This window comes from Apodemus sylvaticus, chromosome 4 (assembly GCF_947179515.1).
Source record: "Apodemus sylvaticus chromosome 4, mApoSyl1.1, whole genome shotgun sequence".
Lineage (NCBI taxonomy): Eukaryota > Metazoa > Chordata > Mammalia > Rodentia > Muridae > Apodemus > Apodemus sylvaticus.
The window spans coordinates 68,061,689-68,082,815 of NC_067475.1; the positions used below are offsets into that span (position 1 = coordinate 68,061,689).

Consider the following 21,127-nt stretch of genomic DNA (forward strand, 5'->3'; position numbering starts at 1 on the left):
TCCAGCATGGTTGTATACACCCATATATCCAGCATGGTTGTATACACCCATATATCCAGCATGGTTGTATACACCCATATATCCAACATGGTTGTATACACCCATATATCCAGCATGGTTGTATACACCCATATATCCAGCACTTGGGGCACAAGTGGCAAGAGCAGAAGAATTTGAGGGTAACTCAGGGTTCATAAGACCTTGTCAATAGATTTAGCCCATTTGTCTGTCTTATTAATACAAATCCCACCCCCATGGTAGATGTGTCTATATGCCTAAACCCATCAAATCCTTTTTCAAAGGATGTCTGGACTGTACTCTCAACACTGGGAGTATAAACAGGAGGAACAGGAGTTCAGGATGATCCTTGACCTAGATAGTTATAAGTCTGACTGCATGAGAACCCTGCTTCATCTACACAGATGGAACCAGTTGTGACACACACCTTTAATTCTGGAACTTGGGAAGCAGAATTACGTAGATCTCCATGTTCAAGACCAGCTTGATCTACACAGAGGTCTAGGCCAGCCAAGACTACATAATAAGACCCTGTTTCAAAATAAATGAGAAGACCTGGATATGGTAGTATACCTTTATTTCCAGTACTCAGGAGGGAGAAGTAGGTGAATTTTTTGAGTTCAAAGCTAGCCAGAGCTATACAGTGAGACCTGACCTTAAAAAAATTGGGGGCTGGAGAGATGGCCCAGTGCTCTTCGAGAGGTCCTGAATTCACTTCCCAGCACCCACATAGTGATTCAACCATCTATAATGAGATCTGGTGCCCTCTTCTGGCATGTAGGTTTACATGCAAATAGGTCACTTATATACATAAATGTTTTTTAAAATTGCATAAATCCACGGGGCAGTGGTGGCACACACCTTTTTTTTTTTTTTTTTTTTTTTTGAGACAGGGTTTCTCTGTGTAGACCTTGGCTGTCCTGGAACTCACTCTGTAGACCAGGCTGGCCTCGAACTCAGAAATCCGCCTGCCTCTGCCTCCCAAGTGCTGGGATTACAGGCATGCGCCACCACTGCCCGGCGGCACACACCTTTAATCCCAGTACTTGGGAGGTAGAGGCAGGCAGATTTATGAGTTCCAGGACAGCCATGGCTACACAGAGAAACCCTGTCCCAAAAAAAACAAAAACAAAAAATGCATAAATTCTCCTTATCTCAGAATCTGACTATGTGATGGTCCCTTTGGTCAAGTACAGAACTGTGTGTACCTATCCCACCACTTCATGTTGCCCTCTGAGGATGTAACAAAAATGGCTCTAACCAAAGCCTAATAGAACAGCAACAACACTGCTGGGAAGGGTCCTGTAAGATCCTATACAGTAAATATGGAAAGACACAGGCCTTAGAAAAACTAGTACAGTCTCTTGATTGTGTTTGTTGTTTTCTGGCCTAGAACCTTCCTGTATCTGCCTCCTGAGTGCTGAGAATACAGCCATACACCATCAACGCAACATGGGATGTATTTAAATGAAACCTATTGCTTTGTACAACGAATGTACTCTAAAATAGTAAAGACCAGGGCGTGAAGAGTTGGCTCACTGACTAAGAGCACTTGTTGCTCTTGCAGAGAACATGGGTTCACTTCCTAGCACACATGATGGATCACAGCCATATTTAACTCTAGTTCCAGGGAATCTAATGCTCTTCTGATCTCCATGAGTACTGTATGCTTATAGTGCACATTACATGGGGAAACACTTCTGTATATATGGGAAATAATAAATACATAAATATAACAAATATATAATAAAATTAATAAATACATAGAATTAAATACAAATTAAAATAGTAAAGATTAGTAATTGTGCACCAGGCAGTTGTGGCGCATGCCGTTAATCCCAGCACTTGGGAAGCATAGGCAGGTGGATTTCTGTAGGCCAACCTGGTCTATAGAGTGAGTTCCAGGACAGCCAGGGCTACACAGAGAAAACCAAAAAAAAAAAAAAAAATTAGTAAGAGGATTCATGTCAACACATTGTCCAAATAGAATGTTCCAGAGTGAACCCTAGCCGTGCAAGCTACCATGAATCTGTAATCTTAGCAGTTAGCTGAGGCAAGAGGGTCATTAGTTTGAGTCCAACCTGGGCTACATAGAGCCCTTGTAGTTTGTTTTTTTTGTTTTTTTGTTTTTTTTTTTTTTTGGTTTTTTTGAGACAGGGTTTCTCTGTGTAGTCCTGGCTGTCCTGGAGCTCACTCTGTAGACCAGGCTGGCCTCGAACTCAGAAATCCGCCTGCCTCTGCCTCCCAAGTGCTGGGATTACAGGCGTGCGCCACCACGCCTGGCTTTGTTTGTTTTGTTTTTAAAAGAACAAAATGGCCTACTGCATTTGATTCCCGAACACACATGATAGGGAATCATGTTGGTGTCATAAAGATATCTCTTACATTCTAAGAGATGAACTTGTGCTGGACCTCACAGAGTAAATAATACACCTTGAGCTCACTTAAGACTGATAACCTACCTTTAAGAGAAAACTGTAACCATCAACCTTATTTGCCTTGGATTTTTCATGTAATCAACTTTTATGTCCTAAGCCAATGTGTAAGCTTAAATTAAACACTCTTCAGTGCCCATGACCCATACAGCTTGTGTATTGTTTGCTAAAATAGAGATTGAAAGCTATCTTCTAAAATGAATATCTACCATAAATATTGGAATGCAACATTTGAATATTGGATGATAATATGTATAATGTTCTCTGGGTCAGTTGGGGTCTTCAGAATCAATGACATAATCCCTTATAAAACTGTTCTAGGTTTCTGTTAAGTGTTCTGTAGTCCTTCTGTGTGGCGCTTTCCATGCTGTTCAATAAAGACAGCACAGTCCTTTGGTGAGGGACAGGTACAGAAACATTTAAAAGACAGCCTTTAGGCAGGCGCAGATTCAGATTCATTCAACAGAGGATAGAACACACAGGGAACATGAAGCAAAAAATCCAAATCTGGACTCTTGGTTAAATGACCCCAAGGGGATTTGATTTGTTAATGCAAAACCAACATATTATTGGTAACTTGGAGTTAATCACTAATGTGTTTAATCTACACAGAACAACAGCTGCAAGGTGTCCTCTGACCCCAGTGTACTGGAGCACGCATTCACCCCTCACCCCCCCCAACACTGGGGCACGCATTCACCACACACACACACACACACACACACACACACACACACACACACACACACGACTTTTCTGTAGCCCTGGCTGTCCTGAAACTCCCTCTGTAGACCAGGCTGGCATTGACCTCAGAGCTCCACGTGCCTCTGTCTCCTGAGTGCTGGACTAAAGGTGTGTGCCAGCACTGCTTGACTTATCTTTTTTTAATTTTTTAAGTGGGGGTGTTTCGAGACAGGGTTTCTCTGTGTAGCCCTGGCTGTCCTGGAACTCACTCTGTAGACCAGGCTGACCTCGAACTCAGAAATCCACCTGCCTCTGCCTCCCAAGTGCTGGGATTAAAGGCGTGCGCTGCCGCCCGCCGCCACCACCACCACCACCACCCGGCTGGCTTATCATTTTTTTAAAAATCCTAAAATCCAACCTTTGGGTGATGCTGATAGGTCCTTTGGGGGGAAAATCAGGGATTGAGAATTGACCCTTGAGCTTCATGTATGCTAGCAGCTACTTTAACAGGTACATCCCCAGACCTCTTTTTATATTGAGAAAGTATCTTAAGTTGCTCATGCTGGCGTTGAACTCACTCTGTAGGTTATGATTATTGATATTTCTCATAATAAGAAATATACAAATAATTTCACTTGAAAGAAAATAGAAAAATTGTGGTCTATAGTTCTGTAGTAAAATATTAAAGTAAGCTCAATGGCCTGGATTTAGATCTGAAAAACCTAAAACTGCACTGAAAAAAATCAAATACAGTAAGAGAAGAAAGCATCTTTTATAGAGTAATTCTTACTAGAAATTTTTGAGATATGCTACTTAAAAAAAAAAGCTTAGAGTCCAAGGAAGAAAAAGGGCATTTATTACTACAAAGTTAGGTGGTGGCAATGGGTGAAAGCTTGCATTTAACTTGGTAGGATACCAGAAGTAACCCTTTCTTAGTTTTATTCGTGTGTGTGTGTGTGTGTGTGTGTGTGTGTGTGTACATGCTTGGGCTCAGGCAACCTGTTGTAACCACAGGGCTATCTTGTTGGCTCACTGTTTTTGTTTGTTAACTTTTTGAGATGGGAGTCTTGCACTGTGGCCCAGGATGGCCTGGAACTTTTAGTATCTCAAGTCTTGGAATTATGTGTGCATGCCAATATACCTACCTGGTTTTATTTCTGGATAGAGCTTAGGGATGCATCTGGTCCTAGTGTATAAACCAAAGACATTGAATTGAGAGGCTGTGATGAATAATTTTTATCATCACATTGATTGGGCTTGAAACCTTCCACAAGACACCCCACTGGGAAGTTTGTGATGGCATCCCCAGGTTGATTAAGGGAGGACCTGCAGGGTATGTGCAGCAGCACTACCACATGGCTTTGAGTTTCCAGAGTGAACAACAACAACAAAAAAAGTTGTCAGGAGAGATGGTTCAGTGGTTAGAAGCACTGGCTGCTCTTCCAGAGGACCTGGGTTCAATTCCCAGCACCCACATGGCAACTCACAACTGTCTGCAACTCCAGTTCCAGGGGACCTGTCACATTCACACAGACATGCAAACAGGTAAAACATCCAATGCACATAAAAGTAAATAAATCTTAAAAAAAAAAAGGGGGGGGGGGCTGGAGAGATGGCTCAGTGGGTAAGAGCACCGACTGCTTTTCCAAAGGTCATGAGTTCAAATCCCAGCACCCACATGGTGGCTTACAACCATCTGTAAAAAGATCTGACACCCTCTTCTGGTGTCTGAAGACAGCTACAGTGTACTTACATATAATAAATAAATAAATCTTTAAAAAAAAAAAAGCCAGGTGGAAACAATATGAACGCCAGTATCCATCGCTCTGGTCCTTGACTACAGAAGTAACAATGCAACCAACACCTTCATGCCTTCCAGCAATGATGGGGTTTAACCTCAAACTATGAGTCAATACAGACCCTCCGTTATGGGTAGTCAGGTGGTTCTGTAGCTTGGTTGGCTAAGCAACCAAGTTGGTTGCCTTATCTTGTACTAATGGAAGTCTCAGAAGGCAAGGGGCTTAATGCTAAAGAATCTAGAGGGTCTGAGGCTTGATAAGTGGAGGGAAAGAGTGAATTCAAAACTGGGAAACCTGTGTTCGCTTCCACAGCACATATACTAAAATTGGAACAATACAGAGATTAGCATGACCCCTGCACAAGGATGACATGCAAATTCACGAAGCATTCCATATTTGGTTTGGGGGTTTGTTTTTGTTTTTGTTTTTCCGAGACAGGGTTTCTCTGTGTAGCCCTGGCTGTCCTGGAACTCACTCTGTAGGCCAGGCTGGCCTCAAACTCAGAAATCTGCCTGCCTCTGCCTCCCAAGTGCTGGGATTACAGGCGTGCACCACCACTGCCCGGCTTAAAAAATTCTTTTAAAATAGTTTTATATGCATGTCGTCAAGCCTTCACCTATGTTAAACACTTTCCTAAGCACTTTACATGCACCAGCTCACCTAATTATGACAAATTAGAGAGGTTTTGAAAAGATTCCTGGGGCCTAGAGAGATGGCTCAGTGGTTAAGAATGACTGCTCTTCTGGAGGTCCTGAGTTCAATTCCCAGCAACCTCATGAAGTGATCTGATGCCCACTTCTGGCATGTCATTCCTACATTTAAAACAAAAACAAAAACAAAACAAAAACAAAAACCCTCAAACTGCAGCGGCCAGTGAAAACACTTGAATTTCAGTAGTATGATTTTATTTTATTTTTTTGAGACAAAGTTTCTGTGTGTTAACACACAGAACTACTGTTCTGGAACTCACTATATAGATCAGGCTGAACTCCTCCTCACAAAGATCCGCCTGCCTCTGCCTTGTGAGTACTGGGATTAAGGTATACACCACCATGCGGGGCCAAGCAGTCTGATATTTAGATATCTTGTGTGAAAACATGTGTAAGAAAGCTGTGGATACACTGTGAACTGTGGGCGGCACAGTGTGCAGAATGGTCTTCCCAGGAGATGGCCTTCTAGAAAGAATTGCATAAGCTGTGATAAGTGAATGGACTTGAAAGCCAGGACAGCAGGGGATGCCCTGGCATGTCCACATTGTCCATGGGAGCGCAAAAACCTGGTGCGAATATTCTCGGCTCTTTTCACAGGACCAAAGATAATCAGATATAACATGAGGAGCATTCCCCTGCAGTCCTTGTATTCATGCAGGCTACCATGTATTCATTCACCACCTCACACTTACTTTTTATTAAAATGGTGAGTGCTTTGTTTACACTATTCTTGAGTTCTACAGTCTTGCTCTGAAACCATTATTACACTAGCAGAAAAATGGGATGTTTAAGACCATAAATGGCCGTGGTGAAGTATTCAGCGAATCCCACTATTCACAAGGGAGAGGTGAGTGTATCTCTCTGAAGCCAGCCAGGTTTACATACTTCCAAGCCACGCAGCACCACACAATGAGACTATTTCTTTTTGTTGTTGTTGTTGTTTTGTTTTTTTTTTTTTAGGATTTGGTTTTTTCGAGACAGGGTTTCTCTGTATAGCCCTGGCTGTCCTGGAACTCACTCTGTAGACCAGGCTGGCCTCAAACTCAGAAATCCACCTGCCTCTGCTTCCCAGAGTGCTAGGATTACAGGCGTGCGCCACCACCCCCTGGCCGAGACTATTTTTAAAACAAGACAAAAAAGACAGGCCAGGTGTGGCAGCTAGAGTCTGTAACCCAGAACCCCTGGTTGCATTGGGTAGAGACAGGAGGATGGCTGGAGCTCGCTGGCCACAGGCAAAACAACAAGGGATAAAACAGACAGAGCAAGACCTGTGAAGTCCTCCCCGGGCATCTGAGGGTGAATGAACAGACAGACAGACAGACAGACAGACGTACCCCGGCAATGTTCCCTGATTAAAAGGGCTTGCTTACATTTCATTTAAAGACAGAATTTACAGAAGGCTACTTCTCAACCAAATAGAAACGGAGTCACATGCTAAAGGCCCATGTGCTCAAGTGAGACTTGTTTATTTTGATCTCCTAAGAAACCAAGAAAGAGGTAGGAGTCCATCTCCAAGCAGGTGGGTCTCAGCGGCAGATAAGGAAGCCCTGCTTCTAACCTTTGGAACGAAAACAACCTGCCTTTAATTGTTCCTTCTTTCCTCAGCTCTTTTCTGTTTGGAATACTAAACTTTTGTTCAGCTCATCAGAATGTTCATTGCCTAGAATGAGAAGTTGCCTGATTCTAGGATCATTAAGGTCTTTAAAACAGGTATAAATTTTAAAAGAAAGCCAAAGTCCATCTTCCAGGGATGCCTAGAGGCACTCAAAATGGTCCAGACTTTGACATACCTTTGTAGGCTCTCCTATAATATAGCTCTAACTAAAGTAGCTGTCTCCAACCCCTGGCAACAGGATTATTTACCTTTATTCCAAAAAGGTTAGGAAAACACCTGAATCTGCATGTGGTTTGTGTCCAGGCAGACAGCAAGGAGTTCCTGCTGTGAGACCTAAAGACCTTCTAAAATTGTCTAAGACAAAGAAATGTTGGGCTGGAGAGAAGGCTCAGAGGTTAAGACTGGCTTCTCTTCCAGAGGTCCCGAGTTCAATTTCCAGCAACCACATGGTGGCTCCCAACCATCTGTTATGGGATTCGATGCCCTCTTCTGGTGTGTCTGAAGACAGAGACAGTGTACTCATATACATAAAACAAACATACAAAGAAAGAAAGAAACATGTCAACAGGGTCTACGGTGGTTCCCTGTGTGCCAAGTGTGTCTGGAACAGGATCAAGCAGGCTTTCCTTATTGAGGAGCAGGAAATTGCTGAGTAAGTGTGGAAGGCAAAAGCAGAGAGTCAGAAAGCAAAATAAATATGCAGCTTTTGTTTGTCTGTTTTTGATTTATTATATGTAAGTACACTGTAGCTGTCTTCAGACACACCAGAAGAGGGCATCAGATCTCATTACAGATGGTTGTGAGCCACCATGTGGGTGCTAGGAATTGAACTCAGGACCTTCGGAAGAGTAGTCAGTGCTCTTAACTGCTGAGTGGTCTCTCTAGCTGATATGCAGCTTTTTTAAGTAATAAAAATCAAAGCTCGGAAGAAAGAAAGAGAACCCAAAGTCAGGCAGGCATTGTGGCAGGCTTTTTAAATCTCAGCACCTGGGAGGCAAGTAGATAGGATTTCTTGAGTTGGAGGCCAGACTCTACAGAGAGTTTCAGAGCAGCCAGGGCTACACAGAAAAACCTTATTTCAAAAGAAACAAAAAACAAACCCAAAGTCAGATTTCTTTATTCTTATATCTAAGTACACTCTAGCTGTCTTCAGACACTTCAGAAGAGGGAGTCAGATTCCATTACAGATGGTTGTGAGCCACCATGGGATTTGAACTCAGGACCTGTGGAAGAGCAGTTAATCCTCTTAACCACTGAGTCATCTCTCCAGTCTCCAAGTATCTCTTTTTAAAAACTGGTTCACACCATTATTATTTGTACACCTAGTCTTTCTCCCTCCATTTTATTCCATATCTCTGTATGACTCTGACACATACTTGTGGTTTGGTCCTGAGACCAAATCAAGTCGGAGAAATTTTGGTCTGCTTTGCCATCATTTCCCTAATCCTAAAACCGTTCTTGGCACAGACATTAATTCTAAATGATGAAACAGGCTCCTTGCCTCAAAAACCTCTCTTCTGTTGAATTGGCACAATTAAAATGAATTTGCTGCGTTCAATAGGAATACACGAACACCCAAATCTTCCCAAAAGATTCACACAGGCAGATGAGATGTAAAGGGTAATTTGAAGCTATGCTAATAAATCCAATACTCAAGACTCTTGTAAACTGTAACGCGCCAGGTGGTGGTAGCGCACGCCTTTAATCCCAGCACTTGGCAGGCAGAGGCAGGCAGATTTCTGAGTTCGAGACCAGCCTGGTCTACAGACTGAGTTCCAGGACAGCCAGGGCTCCACAGAGAAACCCTGCCTCGAAAAAACAAACAAACAAAAAAAAACCCCAAACTATAACGCATTTCGAAATTGTGATGTTACAACCGAGCAATACTCTTTCCTCGCTTCGGAAACTTTTCAGAGACATTCTCGTTTAATTTTCGTATTCCCTCTTTCTAGAATGCAGACGGTCGGCTGGCCGTGCACGGTGTCATCGGAGTCGGGTGCGTAGAGAACGGCTAACTGGACCTGACGCATGCGCATCTTCTACCACGCCGCAAGATGGGTGCCTGCCATTTTGTCGCGCGTAGGTTCCCTATTGAGGGGTGGTAGGGAATGCAGCTGCAGCTGTCAGAAACAGTGGCCACAGAACGGTGGGCATTTCCCCTCCTAGTGTGGGCTAAAGGCTCGTACAGAGCCACCCCGCCATGAAGCCAAAAGCAAGGCGGAGCACTGAACGCGCGCTATGAACGTCCTAGATTCCCGAGCTCCTTCATCCTGCTTTCCCAGGTTTTCCTTCCAACCCGCTACGCGCACAAGTAACGCGCAGGCGCACAGATAAACGCAGCGCCTCCTCGGCGTTCAGGGCCCGAGGACGCTCGCGCGCGCTTCCCCGACCCCTCCCTTGATTGGTCACGTTGCAGCGCCATCACGCCTCCCCCGGCGCTCTAGGTTGAGTAGGAAGCGGAGGGGCGGGGCTTCCGCGCGCGTGCGCATTGCCTTTGCTGGTCTATTGCTGCTATTGCGTTGCAAAAATATATTCTGACTAGGTAGCTTTGGGCCTTTTCTGTGGTAGAGAATCTAAAGGAAAAGCTTTCTGCAACCGAAGGGACAGCCGGGTACTGTTACGTTTTCGGTACTAAGGCCTCCCTGGGCTCACCGGAGTTTGGCCAACGGGATGAGGGGAAGGAGGGCCTTCAGAGTTGAGGACCGTAGAGGATAAAACCATTAGTTTTCGGCGCTGGGCGTTTGGAAAGGCGTCACAGGCCCTGCTTCCTACGTAGTTGTCTCCCGACTGCTGGTTTAAACACCACCCCCGACCCACACTGACAAACCTTCGCAGCCCGCAGCCCCTCCTTGCAGCGTGTGGGAGCCGCCAGCGCGCCCGGCAGCTCGCCTTCCTACCTCCAGAGGAGCCTAGCGCGTGCCCCGTCCCCACCCCCTGGCTCCCTCCCCGCCTGCTGCTTTCACGCACTCGCAGTGATTGTTTTGCCCGCTCCCGCCGCCGCCGCCGCCGCCGCCAGAGGAACAGCGGCGCTTGTGCAAACCGGGAAGATGGCGGCCGGCGGCGGCGGAGGCAGCAGTAAGGCCTCCTCCTCGTCGGCCTCGTCCGCAGGGGCCCTGGAGTCCTCGTTGGATCGAAAATTCCAGTCGGTGACCAACACCATGGAATCCATTCAAGGCTTGTCGTCTTGGTGTATAGAAAACAAGAAACACCACAGTACCATCGTCTACCATTGGATGAAGTGGCTCCGGAGATGTGAGTGTGGGAGCGACTAGGGACGCGGGAGGCTGGGGAAATGGAGGAAATGCGGCCCAAAACACTCGGGGCTTTGCCCACGGAGCCACTGCATTCAGTTGGGGTTCACATTAAAGATCGGACGCGAGTGTCCGATGCCCGGCCCAGACTCCGTCCTAGGCACGGTTGCCCTGATGTGCAGGGGGCTCAGCGCTTGGAATTTCTGAGCCTCACATTTGGCGTGACCTTGGGCCGTTGGGCCTAGACCCGGGGAGATGTACGCGTTTGCCGTCCGAGCCTGTAAGGTGTGTGGTTGGTTTTCCTGAACCTTCACGGGAGCTGTCGCGTCCGTTTATCTCTTACAGGCCTTGACGTGTTAATGATCTCTGGGTTTCCTGTTGGTTAGTCAAGCTATGGGTTTAGCTGTCCACTTCCCTGGAATAGGTTGGACCACTCAGTGTTTTGCGCCGACGTGAAACTTGTGAAATGTATGGGAAGGGGCCTTCTCTGGGTTACCGTGGGTGAAACCTGGCATGCTCATGAAGGCGGATTTCCCTGGATGAATGTGAAGCAACATGAGCTCTACAGAGCTGTGAGGCGACCACCTGTTTTTCTTTTACCTGTGTGTACAACAGTAAAATACAGACTACAGGATACTGACGAGACACAACTGCGAGACTGTAATCATCATTGGTACCTTAGTATAAAATATATCCAGCCACTTTTTAATCGCCTGGAGTGCACTTTACAGAATTGAGTTTGTTTGCATAGGCAATCAAAATGGGAAATGTGGATTTTAAAATATTATTTATTTGTTTTAGCATATAACCCCCTCCCACTTTTTTGCTTTCAACCTGTGGGATTCTCCCCACACCGCTGCTTTAATATAGAAAAGAGGTCTTCTAAAAATATGAATTGTTAAACTGGGCGTGGTGACTCATGTCATTCCAGAGACTGAGGCAGGAGGATTGCCACAAGTTTGAGGCCAGCTTGTTCTACACGGTAAAATTTTAGTAATCATAATCCCAACTCAATACATACTTATTCAAGTTTTAGTTTGCTTCCTATATAGCCTCTTGCCAGTGGTACTCAGTTACCAGTTTTCTTATTCCACGTCTGTCTTTGCTTTTATAATAATTTTGTGTTTACTTGTTAGTGAACAAGTGGGTAAAACTTCAAAATTATAGGCCCCAAATTTGAAATCTTTTGTATTTAAAGTTAGATGGGCCGGGCAGTGGTGGCTCATGCCTTTAATCCCAGCACTTGGGAGGCAGAGGCAGGTAGATTTCTGTGTTCGAGGCCAGCCTGGTCTAAAGAGTGAGTTCCAAAAATCACACACACAAAAAAGTTATTAATGGGACAGTTATTCTGTGGTTCTTTGAAATATAGTGCTGAGAAGGCTACTCAAGAGAAAGAACAGAATTAGTTAGTCCTTATTTACTGTTGTCAGATCTTTTTGTTTACTTCATGCCCCAGAGGTTAAACTAGAATCTGCAATATCTGTCACCTTCAAAGATTTACATATTATGTGTCTGCCACATGCCAGCCATTTCCTTATTCCTCTAATATACTTTATACTCTACTGGAGTACGTGAGGAAACTAGGGCTCAGAAATGTCAAGTTGCTAAAGGTTCCTCAGTAAAGTGATGTGGTTAGGACTGGGCTCTGTCATTATCTTTGTGAAACAGTGTGGTATATGGGGTCTGTCAGTGTAGCAAGGGGGACATCTTCCATTTTGAAAAATTTTACCAAATTAAGCATTTTTACATTCCTTACTGTTGGTCTCTAGTGCTTTAATCCTATGGTTATATATTTTCAAGAATAAGTTGGTCCCTGTCTCTGCATTGTGGGATCACAAGTGACAATTATACTTTTTTTTTTTTCTAGTCAGGAATAACAAGAAATGCTAGGACCAGGATTTTTCCTGTCTCTGCTGTTGTTTTGTGTCTGGGTTTATTTCCTATGTTGGTACTAAGAGTAGGAGGGCAGTATTTTATCTGAAAAGTGGATTCTACATAATTGAAATGAAATGAAATGCATTTGGCTTTTTAAAGTCTGCTATCAGTTTCATAGTGGAGTAGAACTTTAACTCTCTAAAATGGCTAAGGATAACTTGTGGACATTGGTATTTACAGGTGATAACTGTCTGCCTCCCTCATAGAGCCCGAGTGGTGACAGCTAGGCTGTGGATGGTTGGCGTATATCAGGCCAGTACTTGCACCTAATGTTAGACCTTCACAGAGCTGCTAATTTGCTCAAGCATTCCCAGTCTTTCTGTCCGTTTTACTGATGCTACTCTTGCTTCTCCCTTTTCTTATGACATCCATTATTTAGTCATTTAGACCTCAGTTAAATTTAAGTGACTGTACTAGATATATCAGTTGTTTTCTTTCTGTCATTGTGTGATACACCACCATGAGCTACACCTTAAGTCACCATGGGGGATTTCATTGAACCCTTAGTCTTAAGGTAGTGATAGTAACAGGCTTGTTGTTCATTGTGAAGGAAAACATTGAATGAGCAAGCCTGCTTCCTGCATTGGCAGGCTCCATTGGTTATTTAGCATGTAGCCCACACTGGGCTCCAGCCCACACATCTTTTTAACCTTTCGGTGGTCTCCTCTTGCAGTAGGGCTGTTATACATGTTTACGCTGTGGTCTCCCAGAGCCTGACACCTGGATTGCCTGCTTCTCCGGCTTCTTCAGATCTGCCACCCTCTCACATAGATCATCTCAAACAGTCCCCTCCTCAGGATGGCCTTTTCTCATTACCTTCAATTGCTACTATATCTTCCCTTCCCCGCCCCAGACAGGGTATAACTGTGTAGCTTTCTGGCTGTCCTGGAACTCACTGTGTAGACCAGGGTGGCTTACAAACTTACCTGCCTCTGCCTCCTGAGTGCTGGGATTACAGGCATGCTCCGCCACACCTGACAGGTGTGTAGCATCTTTCTTTTTCTTTTTTTCCAGCATACTAAATTACTGTATTGACTTGTTATATCTTTATTGCCTATTTCTTTCAAATGTCAGGGTTATGTCTTGTTCGGCTCTCTATCCCAAGCCACTTGAAATAAATCAGTAACTATTGCCAAAATAATGTTGCAAAATGGCTGATAAAAATCCTTGCTCCTGGTGTCTGCAGTCATGGCACTTGGGATTTTGAGGCAGAAGGATTATAAATTTGAAGCCAACCTGGGCTATTCCGTCATAAACCCCCACCCCAAAAAAACTTGAACAATTTTTTTTAAAAAATCCTTTTTATGAAAATATTTATAATTTAGTGAAACTTTAGGGATTGCTTGTCTGCTGGTTCAGGAGATGGCTTTACAAGGAGTTATGTGTAATTTAACCAGATTATCCTTTTAATACTTCATTTTTCTCTCCCAATTTTAGTATAAAATAAGAATCAGTATAGGAGGGTAGAAAAATCCAGGCTTTAGGTTTAGAGTTGGGCTGAGATCTCAGCCCCATTGCTTCCTCTTAGGGGTGTACTGTGCATAGAACTTAAACCGTGGCCTTTGTTTATCTCTGGTTTATAGGGAGCATTCATTGTACTTTTACAGAATTCATGGCCTGGGTTAAGGAGATAGCGCATGGATTTAGTGTAGAGTTCACCTCCGGCTTGTTAGCTGTTCCCTGGACGCCTAGCAGAGCTACAGCACAGCTTTGCTTGCAGTGGAGGGCGGAGCCGCCCAGGTAGCCGGAGAGACCTGATCAGCTTCTCAGTCCATTGTTCCGCACAACCAGTGGGACAGAATAAAAATGTGTCCCAAAACCTCTATTTTATCTTATGTTTTAAATGATTCGTTTTTACTTTAAATTATATGTATATGACTGTCTAGGGCTATGTGGGTTGGATCCCCTGGAACTGGAATTTGCATGTCTGGTGTTGGTGCTGGGAACTGAACTCAGGTCCTCTGTAAGAGCAGTATGCACTCTTAGCCACTGAATCCTCTCTCTCTGGACCTGTTCTGTCTTATTTCTAACCATTGAATGGTGTGATGTGTTCTAGGAAGCAGAATGAGGGTTTAAGTGAGCTCCCACAGGAAAACTAGAAGCCTTAATAAATAAGTCTGTAAGCTACACAGTTTCTTAAGGCTCCATTTAGCTATTAAGAATATTCTTTTGCATTTATTTGTTTCAGGGAAAGAAATACACCCGTGTCTCAGGGCATGTATGGTCAGAGGACAGTTTCTGGGAGTCAGTTGTCTTCCTCCGTCTTATGGGTTCCAGGGATGGATCTCAAATCGGCAGGCTTCACAGCCAATTTCTTTCCTACTTGAGCAGTTACCCTGGCCATTTCTTCAACTATTTTTAGTTAAATTTACAAAAAATAGGCAACTAGGTATGGGGGTGCGTCCCTGTAATCACAGCATCCAAGAAGCAGATGTAGATGGAGTAAAGAGAACCTGTCCACAGGAAAACAGGAGAGAAAGAGAAGAGGGATGGACAAGGGCACCCCCTTTCTATCCATTCAGTGGTCTTCATACATACTTCAGCATGTACAGCTAACACTTTTTGTTGTTGTTGATTGCTTGCTTTTGGATTGTGTAGTCCAGTCTAGCCTGGAGTCAAAGTTACTGCCTATGATCTATGGGATGGTTTCTCAGTTTTAAGTTCAGGTTCTAGACCATGAAGCAGACATGATTTTATAATTGCCTTTGGTTTTTTCGAGACAGGGTTTCTCTGTGTAGCCCTGGCTGTCTTGGAACTCACTCTTGTGTGTGTGTGTGTGTGTGTGTGTGTGTGTGTACACCACTTGAAGGCCTGGTGCTTGCCTAGCCAGAAAACTGTTGGCTCCCCTAGAACTGGATGCAGGTGGTTGTGAACTGCCCTGTGGGTGATGTTATCATCTCTTTGCTGCTATTGTTTGTTTGCTTGCTTGCTCCTTTGACTACGTAGCCCAAACCAGCCTGGAGACAGTATTGTCTTTGAGCTACGCAGTGATTTCGTAGTTTAAATTTCAGGTTCCAAAGTGGACCTTACAGAGGAATCCAGGACCCTCTTTCTAGCCTTGAGATTTTAGTTTTGTTTTTGTTTTGTATTCCCTCACTTTGGTAAAAATAATTATTTGATGTTTTGAAAATCACATTTGGGGGCTGGAGAGATGGCTCAGCTGTTAAGAGCACTGACTGCTCTTCCGAAGGTCCTGAGTTCAAATCCCAGCAACCACATGGTGGCTCACAACCATCCCTAATGAGATCTGACGCCCTCTTCTGGTGTGTCTGAAGACAGCTACAGAGTACTCATCATATATATGTAAAATAAATAAAATCTTAAAAAAAAAAGAAAAGAAAAGAAAATCACATTTGTTTTTACTCTAATAAAATAGGAAAAACAAGTTGAACATATTTAAGCTGTGTACTAAATTAAAAGCCTCTCTGAGTGTGAGGTTTATTTACATTAAATAATGAAAGGAAGTGTTGGTCACATAATGTTTGGAGTGCATGCTGGTCAGTAGGGAGTTCAGTGTGCAATCATATATATTTTGTGGGGTATAAGTGCTTAGAGTTGCACCTAGAATCTTGAGGTGCCAGGCGTGTGATCTGTGGTACCACTGAGCTAACTCAGCCTGCTAGCTTACTTTTGATTATGATACGTATCAAAGATCCAGAACCATTTCTGCGGGTATGATCTCTGAAATGTAGCTCTTCCCTTAAGTGTTTACTTTCTTTGTCATCTATCTGTTGTAGCAAGTATTTAGGCTAGATTTGAAGAGTATAGCAGTGTTACCGTGGGTGCACAATGTTTGTGTAAGTAGCACAGGTGAAGCAGACTGCATCCAGCTGCGTTATGAAACACTTCCTGTGTTTTGAGATGGAGTGTCATCTAGGTTTCGTTCAGCTCAAGCCCCTCCTGCCTCAGCCTCCTGAGCTAGAATCGGAGGAGTGCCCACAGTACCCAGCTGCAGGTGCATTTGCTTAAGTCACTTCGCTTTACATCTCTGTCCCCAGTAATTATTCTCAACACATTTAAAATTATAAATAACTGTCCATATTTGTTTGGTATAGTGTGATGTATTTGTATTTAAAGATTTTATTTTTATGTGTTTGAAATGTGCGCATTTGTAACACATGTGTGCCTGTTATCTGTGGAGGCCAGACGAGGACATTGGATCTCCTGGAACTGGAATTACAGATGTTTGTGAGCACCATATGGAAGCAGGGAACTGAACTTGGATCGTCTGGAAGATGAGCTAGTGCTCTTGACTGCTGAGCCATCTTTCAGTCTGCTCCCTTTATTTTTTTTTTTTTTATTCCCCCTTTCGGCTTTATATAACATTTACCACCTTGTAACGATTTAATAAATCACTAGGCTGGCCTGGAACTTATCTTGTAGGTGAGCATGACTTTGAATTTCTGATCCTCTTGCATCCAAGTCCTGCGTGCTAAGATTGCAGTCATATACCACTGTGTCCAATTTATGTACTGAGGATTGAATGCTGGGCCTTGTGAATTCTAGGCAATCCCTCTATGAATTGCCCCATATCCTTAGCCTAGGACTTTTATACTTAGAGCCACTGAGCAGAGGAGGATCATCTGGTTTATGATAGTGCGTGTGTGCGCACATGTTTGTATGTGTGCATGTGATTGATTGAACCAAGAGCTCATGCTCATTTGTATTTTAAGACAGAGTCTTATGTAGTGCTTTCTAACCTTAAAGATTTTAAACTGATTTTTTTTTTTGCCTCCCAAGTGCTAGGATTTACTGCTGTGTGGCTGTGATAGAATGTAGGATAACGTGGATGCTATGCAAGCATTCTACAAGCTGAGCTGTAGGTGTTGGAGAGATGGCTCAGCAGTTAGAGCACTTGTTGCTCTTGCGGAGGACATGGCTTCAGTTCCCAGCACTCACATGGTAGTTCACAGCTATCAATAATAACTTCAAAGGGCATTGAACAACCTCTTCTGCCTTCTGTAAGCACCAGGCATACCTGTGGCACACACATATACACACAGGTAAAATACACACACAGAATAAATCTCACAAACTGAGCTATATCACTTGCTTGTGATTTAAGTTTGTAAAAGCTTATTCTGGTTGCTGCAGAAACGAGGACACTAGTTAGATGACTAGTGTAATCTGTATACAGTGTTAGTGACTTACATTAACCTTGTGTTTTCCAGGTGGTTCTAACCAGATCTTCATATTAATTAATATTATGTTGTGTGTGTACACACACATACACACACACACATATATAGTTGTAATATATATATATTTGTAATATAGATCAGTCTATATATATATATGTGTGTGTGTGTGTGTGTGTGTGTATTTATGTATGTATGTATGTATAGTGTTGTAATATAGCCCAGTTTGGCCTTGAACTCGCTGTGTATTCCAAGCTGTCCTCAAACTTACAGCAGTCTTCTTGTCTCAGCTTTCGGAATGCAGAATTTGAAATGCAGATTCATGACACCTGGCCAACAAGATTTATTTATTACTTTTATTGGTATATATTCATTATAAGGAGTGATAAATTTCATAAAAACCATTCCATATCACATAGTTTTTAAAAAATTATATATATATATATATTATATACTTTATTATATATAAGTACACTATAGCTATCTGCAGACACACCACAAGAAGGTATCAGGTGGTTGTGAGCCACCATGTGGTTGCTTGATTTGAACTTGGGACCTCTGGAAGACCACTGAGTCATCTCTCCAGCCCATACCATATAGTTTTGGATGGACTTTTGCATGGATTTGATGTGGGGCAAGAAGAATAGTCTGAAATGTCTTGAGTTTTGCCTCAGTGACTATAAAGAATTAGTGTTACTGCTGAAGATTGCAAATGGAACAGATTTTGAAAAGTATATTAGAAATGTAGTTTTGAATATGTTAAATTTTAGGATGTCTGCTTTTTAAGATACCTTGAGGTACAATTCATGGCTGTAAAATTCACCATTTGACATTGCTTTAGTGCATTCACAGTAATGTTTAAGTCATCATATTACCTGGGAAGTTGAGACATGAGGACTGAATTTGCAGCCAGCCAAGGCTACATACGAAGAACAAAAACCATGCTTCATATGTTCTAGACGTAATAATTAAGTTTCCTGCTTGGGCAGGGACTGGCTATGAAGTAAGTGGTGGAGTACTCAACACTTAGATCTGTTCTGAAGCATGGGGGAAAGACAAAAGATGCTTCATGATTTTGAAACAGTGCTAAGAAACATGGAAAAATATCTGTGTCTCCATGAACCTAACGTACTGAGATAAAAAATCAAAGGGAAGACTGCGAGAGCGGGTTCATCTTTCTGAGTACAGTGCTTGCTGCCCTTCCTGAGGACCCAAGTTCAGATCCCAGGACCCACGTCAGGTGCTCACAGTCTTCTGACAGATCTGATACTGCCCTCTGCTTCCATAGGCACGCTCACGCACAGACGCGTGTAGACACTAAGACATGCTCATACACATAAACAACAAATCTTTTTTTTTTTTTTAAATGAAGCGGACCCTTGATGTATATTATCCCTTTACCCTCTATCCCATCATAAACCCATCACATTGTTCCTTGAACTTACCAGGAACTCTAGCTCAGGAACTTAGTATTTTCTGTTTTTTTGGCTTTTAACTTTTTTAAATTATATTTATTTCTTAGGATGCCATGGAATGTTCCTTGTTTCTGGTGTTTTTATTTCTGCAGCAACCAGAATATTCTTTTACAAACTTAAATCACGAGCAAGTGATACAGCTCAGCTTGTTAGATTTATTATATTCTATGTGTATTCTACCTGTGTGTATATGTGTGTGCCACATGTGTGCCTGGCGCTTACAGGCATCAGAAGAGGTTGTTGGACATCCTGGAAATGGAGTTACTATGCATGGCTGTGAGCTACCACGTGAGTGCTGGGAACCAAATCCATGACCTTTATGACTAAGCTCTGCAGCAGCTTCTACTGAGTGAATTCACTGGAGATCTGCCTGCTTCTGCCTCCCTAGAGTCAGGATTAAAGGTGTGCACACAATGCCTGGTGACTGGTTTGTTTGGTGGTGTAGCTTCCAGTCATTTACAAATTAATATGCAAATTACTTTTCTTCTTAGGCTTTTGTTAGCCAAGTGATTATTATTTAACAGTAGTACTTCTAAAAGTTCAGCAGGGAGGTTTGGAATTATTGTAAAACTTTGACTTTGGAGCTGGAAGCTCAGTGGTCAGGGGCTGACTACTCTCCCAGATGACCCAGATTTGGTTCTCAGCACGCACATGGTTATTTCTTTTGTTTATTTGTTTGTTTGTTTGCTTGCTTTTGTCAAGACAGGATTTCTCTGTGTAGCCACATGGTAATTTCAATTCCAGGAGGGACTGGTGAGATGGCTCAGCGGTTAAGAGCACCGACTGCTCTTCCCAAGGTCCTGAGTTCAATTCCCAGAAACCACATGGTGGCTCACAACCATCTGTAATGAGATCTGATGTCCTTTTCTGGTGTGTCGGGGGACTACAGTGTATACATATACATAAAATAAATAAGTAAAAAATAAGTAAATATTTAAACAATTTTCAATTCCTGGAGATCTAGAACACTCACCTCTTCTATACAGGTACGACTGGTACCCATGAACCCTGTCCCTGCCCCACAAGCACACACATAAATGAAAAAAAAAAGTCTAAAAACAACAAAAAAAGGTTTAATGGTGATAGCTAAGTGCATGTGAAGTTTAATTTGTAGAAGGTCCTCAAAGATTCTAGTATAAATAACCCAAGAATTATTAAAAAACAAAACAAAAAACCAAAAGAGCTAGATTGACTTTTGTCATCTATTGTCAGAAAAGAACAATAGTTTTGTAGTGTTACAGATCCAGCACCCACACAGAGTTTAGAGAACAGGCAAAACACATCTTGTACAGAAAGAAGTAGAAACTAGCTACTCCTCTCAGAAAGGCTGCCATTTCTATGTGCTTTGAAACTTTATAGCTTTCAGGATGAGATAAAGATTTTTAAACTGTCCCACTTTCCTAAGACCTTTCTCTGTGTAGCCGAGGGTGGCCTTGAACCTAGATTTGCCAGCCTCAGCCTCCTAAGTAATAGGATTATAGCTTTGTACCTCACTGGGTTGAGAAGTAGAGGCTTTTTGCTTTGTTTGAAACAGGGTCTCTCTGTGCTAACTTGAAACTCAGAAGTTCCGTCTGCCTCTGCCTCCCATGTGCTGGGATTAAAGGCGTATCACCAAGGCTAGTCACAGAGTTAGATGGTTTTTAATGACATAAACTAAATAATAAACACTACCTTTAAATTTTACTGTTAGTTTGATTATGGTCTGCCTCCCCCTAATCTTTTTTTCTCCTTCTGTTTTACTCCCATGACTTAGTTCACTTTCTAGTTTGTTTTTTTTTGTTCACCATTGAAGGCTTCTTTGGTGTTTTCATTGGCATGACACTTGAGTGGTTTCATCATCCATATGCAGATCTTAGATTTCACATAATATTGCACTGTGCACTACAGACACCTAGAATACATAAAATATCCTGTAGAACATTTATGCACATGATATGTATAATGGATTTACACACTGGAGCCAGGTTATCACTGACTGGAATCTTTTGACCGAGGCGTGTTTGGTGAGGGTGCTCAGGGCAGCAGTGCAGCAGGCTCATGGGGTAATCAAAGCCTGCACACAGTTGG

At 43.0% G+C, this 21,127-nt stretch overlaps 1 protein-coding gene, 1 non-coding gene and 1 pseudogene across 6 annotated transcripts in view; all 3 read left to right on the forward strand.

Annotated features, from left to right (window-relative positions):
• Positions 1 to 5,232: 5,232 nt before the first annotated feature.
• On the forward strand, positions 5,233 to 5,336 carry LOC127683821 (U6 spliceosomal RNA). The gene has a single exon (XR_007977623.1). It is a non-coding gene; the product is annotated as a U6 spliceosomal RNA (small nuclear RNA).
• Positions 5,337 to 7,415: 2,079 nt separating this feature from the next.
• On the forward strand, positions 7,416 to 7,956 carry LOC127682196 (60S ribosomal protein L34-like; annotated as a pseudogene).
• A 1,781-nt stretch (positions 7,957 to 9,737) lies between these two features.
• Rprd2 (regulation of nuclear pre-mRNA domain containing 2) overlaps positions 9,738 to 21,127 on the forward strand; it is a 56,525-nt gene continuing 45,135 nt past the window's right edge. For 3 of the 5 annotated variants that reach the window (XM_052179743.1, XM_052179744.1, XM_052179746.1), the window contains exon 1: positions 9,739 to 10,513. In XM_052179743.1, the coding sequence (XP_052035703.1) occupies positions 10,309 to 10,513 (205 nt within the window). In that variant the 5' untranslated portion in view covers positions 9,739 to 10,308. Of the gene's footprint in view, positions 10,514 to 10,702; positions 10,798 to 21,127 lie in introns of those variants that run through there. The other 2 variants (XM_052179747.1, XM_052179745.1) reach the window with 2 other exon arrangements.